A 15,274-nucleotide genomic window follows, 5' to 3' on the forward strand; every position below is an offset into this window, starting at 1 on the left:
CCCACTGAACTTTTGAGGGCACTTGTAAGTGTGGGGAAGGAATGATCTCCTTCAGTCAGTGTCCCAAAATTCCTGCCAGAAGCCTTCAGCTGAACTGTGTGCTGTGAGGCAGAGTCTTAAAACTGACTAAGAAATTACAATATATGGAACCACAGGGTAGCTTTGTGTCAGGCAATCTGCAGCCTTAGCATGGTATCCACAGAGGGTTGTAACAAAGCTTTATGAGAGGTGCTACTCGTGTTAGAAATGAGCTCAGATGAATGTGAAATGTTTCCAATACCTAGTATTGGTAAAAGTCTTAACCAGGATCCTCAAAAATTATGCCAGAAAACTTTATTTTAAACTGAATGCAACTAAAGAAATGTGGTCATAATCAAAATGAAAAATAATGAAGTTATTAGAAGAAGTAGGCGATGTAGCACAGACACGCAAAATCAGAAATTTTTTTATTCGGCACTGTGAAACAGAACAATAAATAGACAGGGCATGAAAAAACTCATTTGAGGTGGTGTCTGGCATGGTGTCACAGAACAGCTTTATACTGCACTGTGAAGGAAAGCTTAGTGCCTTGTGATTGCTGACTGAATTTACTTTCCCAGTCCCAATCAGTCCCAGCTTCTGTGGGTGAGCAGCATCCACTAAAGCACAACCCACCCCTTCTAATGAACTCCATAGGTCTGGAAAGCCTGAGGACCTGGGCAAAGCTGGGTAAGGCTCCTCACCTGGGGAAGAAATGGAAATCTGGAACTGAGCTCCATCTTGTACTTGGGGACAGGCTACAACTTCTTTGCATCTGGACATGAGTTTACAGTGAAACTGTAAGTTTTCTGTTTACTGACTTGCTATTTACAGTGGCACCTGTTGGGATTTGAGAAAAAAAGAATTGTCAAAGAGATGTAAAGTTACTCTTCTTCTCCCATGGCTTCAAAACTCTGGTAGGTTGAGGGGAGCCCCTGGTAGATTTATCGTGCCCCTTGCTGAGGGAGAAAAGGAGGTGAAAATAACTAAAATGATTTTTGAATAAGAATCCACAGACACTGGGATACATTGAGCCAAGCCCAAAGTAATGCAGATGGCACTTCATTTGATGACAGTACCTTACATAATATTACAAAAATTATTTTGGTTTTTTTTTGTATATTTTGCAATCTGAAAGAGCATGTGTAAGTAGTAGATAACCACTGTTAAAGCACATGCACTGTTTGCCATACGCAGTAATTCTGAGATTTTGTAACAATCTTAGACACAGCCTTTCCCAAAGCACGCTTAAAGATAATATAAAGAATTCTACAGAGTGGCTCAGTGCAATACCAGTTTTCTGCAATAACACATGGAAAATTGTGCAATAACAAGTATGATTGCTCCTATCTCATGTCTCTGAAGTTGGTGTTAAAATTCTAGTTCAGACATTTGACCATGTTTGGAATACCAAACACACAAAAAGCATTGTCATCTTTAGGTAAAATGTGACCAAACACCTTTGGTAACAAAACCCAAACCAAGCCAAACAAAAAAACCCCGAAGAACGAACACCCCACCTTTATTGCATTTACACAGAATATGTGACTATGGTGCACTGCAGAAATTTTCATCATTTTTAGGGTAACCTATATGCTCATTAGTGCTCCAAAATAATTCCAGTCTCATGTTGGAAAAATCACCTCCTTTGAGTAAAGATCCTGGTTTTACTTAAGATCTTCTGGAGAAGACTTTAGGTGCTGCAGTAATAAAAATTAATAGGAGGAGCTCCGAATGGGTTTTAAGTGACACCAAGGACTCTGTCAAGTGTTCCTCTTAGATAAACATTTAGCACATCATGCTTATGTAAAGATATCTGTTCAGAAAGTTCCTCCTGGATACAGCTGCTTCATATCACACACCTCTGATTTATACTGGTGTAGGTTAAGACAAATGATCACCGTGCAACTGCTGGGAATTAGGTTAATGCAAATTATTTTGCTATACGTTCTTGACTACTGCAGACTTCTGTTTGAGCTCTCAGACAGGTTGCCTTCCAGACAATTGCCTGGATGAGATTGTGGAGGCAGGTGTTGGCTGTGGAAATGTACTTAGTGTTAAACTTACTTGTCTGTTGCCACCGGCTTTGGAGACGATACTTTTATTTTTTTTTTTCTGGTCATTGTCCTTCACAAAAGACCTAATTGAAAATACCTGTCAAATCATGTCTCTGGTTTCCCTCTTCTTCCCCCTCCCCCCCAATTAATTGGACATGTATTGTGTTTGTGTGGGAAGGAAGGAGGCTCTGTAGCAGGGTAGCAATATTGCTGGGAAAAGAACATTAAAATGGATAAAGGGATTTCCTGGTGGTATAAATACCTGCACACGACCTCCCTGTGCTCCAGAGCCCTCCTCTGTGTGTATACCCAGGTAAAATCCTGGAACAGAGTTCGAAGTGCCATTCATCCTGCAGGATCTGCTCTGATAGAACACGGGACAGGCGGCTCTCTTGCCTCTTGGAGGGTATGAGCTGCCAAGCATTTGCTTCCTCAGACACCTTTGTGCCCTTGAATTCTGACTCTTCTCCCTCTCTGCCTCTGATAATGCACCACAGCGCTGCAGAGTGCCTGCAGGTCTCCAACCATGCCACCAATGTTGTGTCTACAGGTACTTTTTGTAAATACTCCTGCTCTCATTTGTAATTTTTGGGTGGTACATGAGTTCGTCAAGTTCTCAATATTTAAAGAGTTTAGTATCAGTGTTATGTATGATTGGGACTATGCCAAAGCAAAAGCAATTTCACAATACTCTGCATATAAGTGAATGAGAAAACCCACAACTGTTTGTGTTTTAGCTAAATACGTAATTTTTCTCTAAGTTTGTTAGAAGATGAGACTCAAATATGCTACCAACTTTAAACAGGTTCAAACACTGTTGTTGGTATAACTGCAGTCTTCAATGACTGTGTTATGTAAATTAATTGAAAGGTTGTTTATTATGCAACCACAGTTCTAAATAATATAAATTACTTTAAATAGCAAATCTGTTTAGAAGAGCTTAGGTATAAATATCACTTGGGTGAGTTTTAAAGAAGGAAGAACATTTCTTCGCAAGGCATATCACAAACTGAATCTAGGCTAAGGTTTAAGTGGGATGTTCAAAACTGGTAGTAGAAATCTTCTCAATAGTTTTGAATTTTTTATGTTTGTGTATATAATCCAATTAGATGCATTTAAATACTAGGACTATTTAATCACTGAATATCTGAGACAAAGAGAATTGTCTTGCAGCATTTATACTTCAGAGGTGGGATTTTGGAATACAGGAATTGTCGATAGCCTTCAGGAACTGAAAAAGAAATAGTTTATTTATTTGAAATTGCATTAACATTAGAATTTTATTTGGAGTCTTAACAAGAATCCAGCTTTCTCCTGAAAAGCCTTGGTAATAAAGCATTTTAATGAAAAGAAAAAGCATGTAAGCAGTGAAAACTGATCATCGGTAACAGAAAACAGGATCATCTTACACATTAAGCAAGAGGCTCAAAATATCCTAATAGAGCTGTGGGTTAGCAAGAGTGGCAGGGAATAGGAGAATTTAAATTTTGTATGAGGTTAGATTTATGTGTCTGTATCACAGCAGTATTTTCTAGATGCATCTGACTTGTAATGGAAAGGACAGGATGACAGCCAGCCCAAAGCATCTCTCACCTGCTGCAAGGTTTAGGTTTTGGTATTTTGTAGCTGCCACCCAAGGACAAATGCCACTGCATTCAATGGAAATTTTAATTGCAGGATCACATCCAGGAGATGATCCTGTGAAAAAATAACCCTGGGAAAGTAGAGGCAGAGGGTGGTAACTATAACGAGTCAGGATTTACAAATTTCATACATAGATTAAGGAATTGCAATAAATGATGCTGCTCTGTTGAATTCATGTGAGGAGAATTTGTGCACAATATAATGGTGAAAGAATTTTGAATAACGACTTATTTCAAATGTCAAAAGTTTTAAAAATGGATGTAACAATCCTGCATCACAAGAAAGGTAAAATACTTCTGTTCGAGTACTATGCTGTGTCATTCAGCTGAGTATCCTCAACACTGTAATTGCTATTACTTAATTTAAATAGCATCATCCTCACTATTTAATTTTAAATCATTATTAGCGAGTCAAAAATTATACTTTCATGCGTAAGAGTTATAGTATGTGGATTATGAAATAGTGGAAAAATGCAACCAGTAAACATTTAGATCTGAACAGAAAAGTTTAATTGCTCTACATGCATCGCAGTTATTAACACAATCTTTATTTCACTGCATCTACATTAGTGTAAGCATGTTTGTCTAAGTAGATTTTATAACTGTATCTAAACAGGACATTTTATGGTTATGATTGCTGTTGTAAAACCCAAAGATTCTAATCCCTAGTTAAATAGACTGTTTTGAACAACAGGAATGTGTTCTTTAAAATGTGGGGTTTACATATCTGAATGTTCATGAACATTAATTTTTAATATTCTGTTTTATTGCAGTTGTTAGAGGAGACAGTACATGCTTTTTCCTACTTATATATGAGAGACTGCCATATCTCCATATTGCATTCAGAAAAAAAATGGTCTCATTCTTCAGGCACTGGCTATTTCTGAGCACAGATCTGAAATACCCCTGTGAAAACACCAGAGATAAACAGTGTGTTTGTTGGTGCTGGTGATGGAAAATGTTTATTTAGGCCTGACTTCTTAAAAGAATCCAGATTTTAACATCTTGTTCCTGTACTGCCTTTCCAAAGCACTCCAGAATGTTTTTTTGTGGCTTGGGACTTAAAAAATTGTGACTTTTGGACGCCTCAAAGCAAATGTCCCAAACTGCTGCCTTTGGAACCCAGGCCTTAATTCACTGTGGGGTTTGCACAACAGGGAGGGCAATTTCCTGAGAACAAAGAATTAGTTTTTGTGTGAGATGGAGTGAATCAGCGTGTGGAATGTGTGAGGAGAGGAGCAGCTCTCCTCCATAGCAGTGCAATGCTTTCCCTGCTCTGCAGTTTGTGTAAACTGGGTTATGCCCATAGATTATACTAAAAGCAATGCACCAAGAGACAGCATGACAGTCCCTAGTCCTGCCTCAGAGGATGCCCCACTCTTCCTAGTGGCAGTTCTCCCTGACAGGTGCCTGTTAACCTGATGGTTGTGGCCCTGTGTTAAATGCTCACAGAAGAAGCTACAACTGCACAAGAAGGCACTGCCTGTCTCAAACTTAAAGGCTGTGTCTTGAATCTTGAATTCTTATGAGTCCCATCTGTTTTCTCCTTGCTCCCAACTCGTGCACGTTCGTGTGCTGGCTTTGCCATGACAACGCTGGGACACCCTTGGCCAGGCCTTCACTACTCTGTGCCCTCCTGTCACTATGGGAATCAACCTTCCACCTACGGGGTGATGGCAGGTAAGAGGCCAGCCCTCAAGTGGGTGAGATGTTAGTGTGTGGATTTTAGCCAGTTTTCCTTTAGAGCGACCAATCCAAGACAATTGTTTAAAGGAGATGGGATTTGGATTAAGGCTTTAGAAGAAGGGTTAGGAAATTAGGGGTCAGTGCCCAGAGTTTCCCCAAACCTCTCAATCTCTTGTGAAATCACTCTGTACCTTACGTCTCCCTACAAGGCTGGGAAAGTCCTGCCTTTTTGCTCAGCTCAGGGATAGCTGATTTCAGCAGGCAGATCATGGATTTTTACACTCATGAATGCATGCTAGCATCCTGCTCATTGTTCCATGTCCCAGGCTCAGTAAGAGTGAGGAACTTGTATGCTGTGCAAGTATAAGTAGCAGTCAGTGGATAATGACATGAACCAAATTAACATAACTCCCAGGAAATAACTGGGACTTGGAAATAATACAAAGTCAAACTCAGAATTTTATTTCATTTAAGAATTAAGGAAATACCAGAGTAAATCGGCATAGACTAATATATCTGTATAGGGACAGAGTGTAGACTTCCTTCATGGTGTGCAAATTTTCAAATGCTCCTATTTCATCATGCATTCCTGTGTCTTTTGCAACCATTCCTGGCATTGTCCAGATCCCTGGGGAAAGTTAATAAGTATTAAACAAATTGTATTGCTCAGAAATTCATTTTCTTTAATTAAAAAATAAATACATTTTTACTCTTCTCCTTTCTTTTCTTCTTTTCATCTTCTTTTCTTACCTTTTTTTTTTTTAGGCATCAAGCCTGCAACTCCAGAGATGCTCTCAGCAAGTCTCTCCCAGACTCGCATCTTACAGACATGCAGCATGCCCCACCCCAACGTGGTAAATGGTGTCAGCACCTTGCAAAGCAAGTCCCCCTCTTCTAAAGTATTTTTCATTGTTCTCTGAGAAGTGTTTTTTTTTTTTGGTGCTTATCCTGTGTGAAGTACATAAAATAATCCTTTGGGGTTAGAACCTCCAACCTGATGGGAGTAATCAGGGCAGTGAAGAAAAACCTAACCCTAAAAAATGGAGGAGTCAGCGGGAGGTTAATGAAGTTCTGAGTTCTTCTGCAAAGCTTTGTGTAGTTTAGAAAACTGGGAAGGATGGCCTAAGAACCTGGATTTTACTGGCTGATTTTTTTACTGATTTTACTCCAGATGCACTGAGGAATGTTAATATTTCTCCAGTAATTCCCCATCCTTTAGGTCAGAGACTTTTTAGCTCTATGTACAACATTTAGGGGAAAACCAGCCTTCAGTCTTAACTGAATCTCCTTGTTAAGTCTGACATGTGTGAACAAAAGGTAGTGAAAGATAGTTCTGTTTTGTCCTTGAGCAATTTCTTTTTAAATCAGTGGAATCATTCTGAATGAATTCTGTATTTTTTTTTTTTTCTTTAAGCTCTTACCTGTGTACTTTCCTCAAAGAAATTTCATGCTACAGCTAAGCTGAGATAGTACCTTGTCTGAGCATCAAATGGCATCTACATGGGAATATTCTTTGTACCAGAAAACAGAGCCTGGCAAATTTTAAGTGACTCAAAATGACACAGATCCATCAATCTTGTTGTGCCACTTATTTCCAACTTAGAGCTTGGATTTTTCTTTCTGTAAATTTAGGCCATTTGCCTCTTATTTAAGTGCTTCACAATTGGCTAAGTAATAGGATGGCTGTGGCTGGTGAAAGGGGCTGTTGATGTGCTGGGACAAGAAAGAGAAAATATATCCTAGGAAATTCTAACTCTTGGATTCTCTCATGTATGCTATGGAATAAATATGGATTATGAGGTGGTGAAGGGAGGTTTTTAGCGTGTAGCAGTAGAGAATCACTGCAATGAGCTTTCTCTTTGGTGTTGCTCAGGTGGTCTGACCCCTTGCCTCTACAAATTCCCGGAGCACGCGCTGAGTGCCAGCTCCTGTGCCCTGGGCCACGGCTTCACCCCCATGCCCCAGTCCCTCCTCGCGGACGATCCCGCTGCCACGGACTTCAAGCAGGAGTTCCGCAGGAAGAGCAAGTCTGTGGAAGAGCCCGTGGACATGGACTCCCCTGAAATCAGGGAGCTGGAGAAATTTGCCAATGAGTTTAAGCTGCGGAGAATTAAGTTGGGTATGTGCTTTATGAACAAAAGGCTGCAAGATTCCAGTAGAAGCCCAATTATTTCTGAGTGTTTTATGGTTTGGCCTCTGCCATTGTCTGGTTAATAACTCTAATCGTGCCTTGTCCTGCAAAACTTCCTCCATTCCTAGAAACTTGCATGGAATTAATGAACTTCAGCTTTTAGTTTGCAGAAAGGGACTTTAAAATTTCCTGCCCTTGAAGTATTTGTCTTAAATGTAGAGAAAATGATTGCTGTTTGATAAATTACATTCAGTGTCAGGTGCAACATTTTGCACAGCTCCAAATTATCTGCAGCTTAGGGCAGGACAGGCTCTAACCTCTCCTACCCATCCTCTTCCCCGTGGAGTGATTCCTCTGATGGTGTGCTGCCATTTCACTACACAATGGGTGACATCCATGGGAAATCCTTCACACTAGTAGCAAACTTATCTTTCTGGTTTATTTTTTTGTGCCAAGTCACAGTTGGGCAGCAGTTGGTATCTTTGTTGCTGAGACATAACTGCTGAGGACAAAGGCAGGCTGAGCCATGTCTGTCTTGACATTGTCACATGTAACATTGCATCAGAATTATAGGGAATCCTTTTATTTTATAGATCTAAAAAAATTGTAAGATTATTTGGGGTATGTGTGTGCTATCCCAACAGCTAGAAAGCCAGTGTGTTCCATTTGCAGTCTAAACTGAAATAAATTAGGGTTTAAAAAATATTTGCAAACTATTTTTTCCCGTATATCCTGTATTAGATGTCAGCCACACCGATGGAAAGCATTTGCCAGGCTGCACATAGTTAATCACTGCATCTTCATCCTGAATTTTTGAGGGAGCAAAACTTCCTTTGGTGCAAGCAAACAACATGGATCTTGTAGAATGGGAGAAATGCAGTATGCACAGGAAAAATAATCTGAGTTTGAGCTTTAAAAGGGAGAACAGAGTTGTGGGTCTGAGACTGAGAAACACAGGGTTAGTGCAACCAAAAAGGAGGTTAAAAGGTGCCTTATGGGAATTCAGCATCTGAAGAGATGCTGCCTTGTCCTGGCACCAAAGCAGAAAAAGAGGATGAGGATCCAGCCCCCCAGCCATGACAGATCCCCATTCAGAGCACTGAGCAGGGAGCTGCTGATGCAGAGTCAGAGTCTGCATGGAAACTGCAGCATTTCTCTGGTGACTTCAGCTCAGTTGTTGCAACAAATAACAGGAGACCAGCAGTGCCTCTAGGGATGAGCTCATTGCTGTTGCACCATCTACAGAAAGACATGTGGTGTCTGAATCCTTCTCAAATCCCTAATGTTAAAGCATGAAATGCCACTAAATCAGTGTAACACTCCACAAAAACCACCAGGAGACTGAACACGGCTCTGAGGTGAGCTCAGCTGGCCACAGAGACCTCTGCAGGAAGCTCAGCCTGAAGGCACTGCAGCACACACTGTCCACATCTGGGCTGAGCATCTCAAGGAAAGTAACCCTTCCTAGAAAGCTTCACAGTTGCTGTTTCCTGTTTGTTTTTGCCAGGTTATACACAAACCAACGTTGGAGAAGCACTGGCTGCTGTGCATGGCTCTGAGTTCAGCCAGACGACGATTTGCCGGTTTGAGAACTTGCAGCTGAGCTTCAAGAACGCGTGCAAACTGAAATCCATCCTGTCCAAGTGGCTGGAGGAAGCAGAACAAGTGGGAGGTAGAGGATTAAAATTCGCTAAGTGTTGATTTACACTTCAGGCAGAATCCTTCTAGGGCTAGTATGTGTCTTCCACAGAGTAAAGGTTTGGTTTTACCAGCTTTAAATGCTGAGACATGCTTGTATTGAAGTACAGTTATTCTTTTTTTTTGAATGAGCAAGGAGGGGAAAACTAAAATATATGGAATGTTCACAGCAGCAGAAACATCAATTGGTCTGCTGGAAGAAATTTCTTCTGGTCCCATCCCAGCAAGCCAGTTCCAATCCTGTAGACAGAGCAGGATCTGCAGGACAGCCTACTTAGCAGCAGACAGAGATTTTTTACTAGCAAAGGACTCTTGCTTCTGACTATTTTTGCCTATAACCATTTATAGTTGGAGGTAAAACAATGACCAACCATCCTAAGAATGGATAGATCTTGTGTGTGATGCTCATTTGATTCAGCAGCATTTTCTGTTGTGCTTTCTCCTTCCCTCAAAGACAGTGACTATTTTTCTGGAAATAAATGTGCTTGTTTTCCAGTCCCTGTGGAATGTAACTGCCAAGTTTTGTTGTTTATTTGTTTTTTTTTATTGTTTGTTTGTTTTTTTTTAATACAGCTTTGTACAGTGAAAAAGTTGGAGTGAATGAGAGGAAGAGGAAGCGCAGAACCACCATAAGGTAAATAAATATTTAGGTTATTACAGGTTAGAAACCACTTTGGCTAAGATGCTTCTTTTCCATCTGTCAAAATTGAAGTGCTATTTTCTATTAATGAGTATCTACATCTCATGCTTCTAAAAGTTTCAATATTTGGAAACATTCTACTGAAAAATAACAGCATAACCCTCCAGACCCCAAATTCATTCCAAAGATATTATTTTTTTTCAACAACACACTTTGATATGAACATATATTTCTAATTCTGTCAAAACTTTATTATATCTGTAGTGAGTAAGTTATCAGAGCACCCTTATTTCCATTTTGGGAGATTCTACATTACACCAAAATAAATTGAATTATTTTGGTGTAATAAATAAACATATAGATTAAAAAAGCCATATAAATTTGCCAGAGAACTGAGGTCCAGTTAGTTTGAGGGAAAGCTTTTGTATGTCCTGTTGCATCCCTGTCACTGAGTTCTTTGACATTCCAAAGAAACACTTTAATGAACTAAAGGGAAAAAACCAGAGTTGTTCTAGAAACATCTTCCTCTTGTTTCTCACAACTCTGGTGGCCAACATCTACCACCTCTCTAGCCTCAACTCCATGTGGAAATTAAGTAGGCTGGCAAAACACATCATAAAAAAAATTACCAAAAAGTCAAAATTTTTGAGAGTGTGGAGTTCCTTCTCCTTTAGATATCCCAGATTCCTGTATCCTTTGGTAAAGTTGTATTCACTCAGGGGCCTGTAAGGAGCTGTAGTTTTCTTCTCCAGGAAGGGAATTTGTGTCTGGAGATGACCCTGGAGCTGTTGGGCTGTTGTATTCCTCCTAATTAATCATTATCTCACAGTTCTCATCAGTTGCCCGCATTCTCCACCATTTTGTCGCGGGTTCGGTTTGTAACCGGGCAGAAACACCAATTTAGTGTAGTGGTTTGGTCCAAAATACTCATTACTGTTTATCTGCTGTGAGATAAGAATTAGGAGAAATGCAAAGCAGGCACCAAACTTGAAAGAATATAAAGAAGTTTATTAACAGACCTAAAAGAAGGGAGAAAAGAAAAAAAAATTACACCACCTTCAGAACTCTCCTCCTCCCCCCACCTTCCTCCCTTCTCCCACTGACAATGTAAAAAGACAACCCTTAAGATGTTCAGTCTGTTTACCACTTCCATAATAACCTTGTTCAGTCCATTTAGAAAGAGAAGTCTCTTCTTGCTCATGCTATGAAAACATTATCACAACGAGACAGCCGCCCACTTCCAAATATTGTTCAGTCCATTTAGGAAGAGGAGTCTCTCTGCCTGCATGTGAGTCCTTTCCCCCGACTTGCAGCTTTTCCCACAACTGCTTTCGAGGGTCCACTCTTGAGGTTTTTTTGGGGTACAGTTTTAAGGTTGAGTCGTTCAGAAACAAAAACAGAGGCCCTTCTCCTTCCCTGGGAGCAAAGGGTCTTCATCATCTTCATCGTTAGGACTATCTCTGGGAGCATCTCTAGGGACTGAGGTTTCTCCTTTCCTGTTGGGAGCCAAAGTCCTCATCTGGTTCATCTCTAGGGACTGAGGTTTTCTCCTTTCCCGTTTGGAGCAAAAGTCCTCATCTGGTCCATCTCTCCCTGTCCAAACTTCTCATGAAATTACAGCTGTGTCAGCATCTGCCTATCTCGGCGCAGGTGCTTTTGCTTACGAGTTGAACACTCCACCCCCCATATCTTCATGAAATTCCAACAGGATACTCTGATATATCATAGCTTCACAACAGAATTTCAGCTTTAAGCATCTCCTCTCTCTCTTCCCTCAGGTTTTCAGCTCTTCACAGCAGTAAAAGGGTTAATCTCACCTCGGCCTTGCAGCTTTGCAGCTGGAATGTTGAATTTTTCTTATTGCAGTGGAGAGGGGGGAGAGCCGAGCCGCTCCAGCTGCCCACAGCAAGGCAGTGGGGGGGGTTCCACGGCTGGAACAGGTCCATGGCTCCAGGATGGCCGTGGCCTGGCCCAGACTGGCCCAAGCAGGGCCTGGCCGGGCCCGCTGGCCCCCACACGGGGCCCGCAGCCACCTGTGCCAGCGCCGGAAACGAGAGAGAGCTCTGCCCAGAGTTTGTCTATTCTTAAATGTGGATCACAGAGGTGGTCACAACTTTAAGTGGCTTAGAGAATTGTCCATATTCAAACTGGCCACTGATAGGTTCTATCAGGTCCCAGAGGAAACTGTAAGCACCCCTTAGCAAGGACATCCCTTCCGGGACTATGCTTGCTAACCTATGACAGGATGCTTCTCAGTTAGGAGTGAGTTGGGGATGGAAAATGTTTCACAGCTCATCTCAGCACCTCACAAGAGATGAAGCTTTACTCTTGAGAAGACACTTATTCCTTCCAGCTTCTCTACAGGCCAGTGAGGACTCGAGTGGCAGTGCCAAGACCTTCCCCATTCCATGGAGCATGGCCTCCACAAGAGCTGTGAGCTGAGAGCATCTCTGTGCCCCTGGCCAGAGGAACCCACTGGAGACTGTTCCTCCAGCACTGTGGGCTTTGGTTTTTAACACCTATTGATAAAATCAGACCTTATATTATGCATTTTTACATCTAACCCTGCTGCAGGGGGAATAACAAGCAGGGCAGGTTGCAAGAGCACGGATAATTGAGAAGTTCAGGACAAAATCCTGTGTAGTAAGAAAATACTAATTATTCCTTTGAAGGTATACAGCACCTCAGTTTAAAGACCTGAAATGAATCAGGGAGATGGGCTTTATCTGAACTCTAGCCTTACTCTTCGCCACTCCTAATGAATATTTGAAGACAAATTAATGGTATAAGAAGAATCTCATGAACTAAATTAAGTTAGACCATAGTAAAAACTACTAAATTTGAATTTGTGGAAAGTATTTTATTTCATACTTTGCTCAAAACCTAAGAAGTTGTTAGTCAAAAGCGACGATGTTTCTGTAGTTCTGTATGTGCAGAACACCATGCTATTAATTAGGCAGTTTTGTTAAATATTAGTAAATATTGCAAAATTGACCTGTAAATTAAAGACCAACAGATGAAGTAACTAGAACTCGATACCGTGTGCATTCCTGTAGTGGAAATACCTGAGCCTAACTTCCAGAATAAAGCATGAAGTGCCCTCTTGTGTCCAAAGAAATTCACAGCTACTGCTGAGACGATGCCTGCCGGTGGCACACGAGCATGTCACAGATGTGTTCTTTGAGAATATGTAACAGAAACTGGAAGCAAATTCTATCTGAAAATAAGAAAAATAACAGTATTAAACTATTCTGTTTGGTGAACTACTCAACTTTGGTCGCTGCTGACTCTGAGGAACAGATTAGGGCAGACATTTGGAAAATATGATGATGGCTAAAACAGCTGGCCATAATCCCTGTGATTTCTAGGAATACTCTAGTGCTGTCTCTATAACTAAGTGATGGAGCTCTTCCTCTTTGTAAACCCAAATGATTTGATACAACCAGGTAACTCCACTGATGTGCATTTGCTGGGGTAGAAAGGTGGTCAGGCTTGTTCCAATTACTGTGACCCCACTCATGACTAATTAGTAGCTGTATCTCCTAGATAATATCAAGAGGCATTAAATACCTCATAATTAACACTGAAATTGCACCGAACTTGATGCTATTTTTGCCTTTTAATCACCCCATGCTGAAATTCTGTACAATGTCACACTGCTCGTGTCAGCAGAGAACTACAGAATACTTTTAGTGCTTTGGGTTTCCTTTACGTAGAAAACGATGAAACAAACCAAGTCACTGCTTTCAGTGCTGTTACTTGATCTTTCTCTTAAACCTAGTGGTGGAAGCCTGAATGTGCAGAAAAGTTTTCTAAAGGTGAAATTTTATCCCTTTCTCCAGTATTGCTGCCAAAGAAGCCCTGGAGAGGCACTTTGGAGAACAAAGTAAGCCTTCTTCTCAGGAAATCGTGAGGATGGCTGAGGGGCTCAATCTTGAGAAAGAAGTTGTGAGAGTTTGGTTTTGCAACAGAAGACAAAGGGAAAAAAGAGTGAAGACCAGTTTACACCAGAACACCTTTAGTTCTATTATCAAGGAGCACCACGAATGCCGGTAAAGCTTTTCCATGTACAGATATGGATGTTGGTTTTGCTTTTTGTAAATATTTTAAGTACTATGCTTGTGGAAGACGCAAGTTTAATGTATAAGGTTGGAAACTAAATCCTACAGTGTCTGTTTAAAGATTTGGAGGTCTTTGCAACGAATCTATCACACATTGTTCAACTAGAAACGCCTCCTGAATTTCACAGGTAGCTGCAGCTTCCCCGTGCTGTGCCTTTCTTGCCTCTGTGGTACAAGTTAACGACTAAATGTATGTGTGTTGTACATGGAGAGAGGTTGCAAAGCTCAGTGTCAGCAGCTGTAGCATGGGAAGGATTTTGCTGCCATTAATTGAGGCAGTGTGAGCTCACCAGGACAGAGGTGTCACACTGCTCCTGCTGGGTGCTCTGTCTCAGCCCAACATTTGACTGCCTTGAATGATTGTCAAGTAGAAGAGGCTTTGTTAATGCTTGTTATCAAAGGTAATCCTTGCTAAGTTGTTATATGCCTCAAAGTTTGGTTTGGATAGGCTTAGCTATAAAAACAGGAATACAAATTTACCTGACCTTAAGGCTCTGTGGCCTGAGGGGAAGAAAAAATAATTATCAGGGGTTTTATTACATTGGGCTTTCTCTGCGTTGTACTTTTTTCTGATTAAAACCATGTGTGTACATACTTACACCAGAGATGGTGTGTTAAGCTAAAAAGCATCCAAGAGAAGAATTTATTGCACTGCACATTCCCACTCTATTACACCCCACTAATTGAAAATAATCCCTTATTTGTCATCCTCTAGCCTAGAGAGAGAATTGAGGGAAAAAAATACCAGTGCCAGAGCTCCACCTATCAGGCAGGCTCTAAGAAAACTGAATTAATGACTGTAGTAGTCACCAGGGATAGATTATCCAGCCATCTCATCAGCCCTGCTCATTGTTATGGGAATTAGCCCATTACTGTATAAGTATTTTGATTGTTTTCCCAGGACTGAAATTAAGTGAGTACACGCAAGTCGTACTGGCCAGATACATTTTATTTTTCCATAAAACAAACCTGATGATTTAGAAAATGTCTATTTAATAGGCTCACAGAAAGCCAAAGGAGTTTAATGTTCAAGACCACTTAGAAGCAGCATGTACAAGTTAAGTGTTCACTCTCTAGTGTACATTAAATTATCTCTGATACTTACTACAGTGACCGTAAGCATATTCAGCTGTGGAAATCAGGCCCCTGCAATTCTAAAAAAATATTTTTTTATGGATGAATGAACCACTCTAAGCCCTTAATTGAGAAGAAAGCCTCAGTTTAATAACTCAAAGGGGAGAAACTGGGGCTATGTGCTCTCTTCAGGCTGCTCTTACCAC

General features: G+C 40.9%; 1 protein-coding gene across 4 annotated transcripts; it reads left to right on the forward strand.

The window, feature by feature from the left end:
* Nucleotides 1-2,483: 2,483 nt before the first annotated feature.
* POU1F1 (POU class 1 homeobox 1) lies at nucleotides 2,484-13,929 on the forward strand (the record flags this gene model as incomplete). Of its 4 annotated transcripts, none has more annotated exons than XM_082278042.1 (7): nucleotides 2,484-2,625; nucleotides 5,249-5,398; nucleotides 6,170-6,283; nucleotides 7,278-7,523; nucleotides 9,043-9,207; nucleotides 9,807-9,867; nucleotides 13,716-13,929. In XM_082278042.1, the coding sequence occupies 7 exons, from the start codon at nucleotides 2,484-2,486 to the stop codon at nucleotides 13,927-13,929; spliced, it is 1,092 nt and encodes a 363-aa protein (XP_082134168.1). The 4 variants fall into 4 exon arrangements, with proteins under 4 accessions (XP_082134168.1, XP_082134169.1, XP_082134171.1 ...); XM_082278043.1 differs by having other exon boundaries at nucleotides 5,333-5,398; XM_082278045.1 differs by lacking the exon at nucleotides 6,170-6,283 and having other exon boundaries at nucleotides 2,484-2,634; nucleotides 5,333-5,398.
* Between the last annotated feature and the right edge of the window lie 1,345 nt (nucleotides 13,930-15,274).

Source organism: Coloeus monedula (genome assembly GCF_965178545.1).
Source record: "Coloeus monedula genome assembly, chromosome: 3".
NCBI classification, from domain to species: domain Eukaryota; kingdom Metazoa; phylum Chordata; class Aves; order Passeriformes; family Corvidae; genus Coloeus; species Coloeus monedula.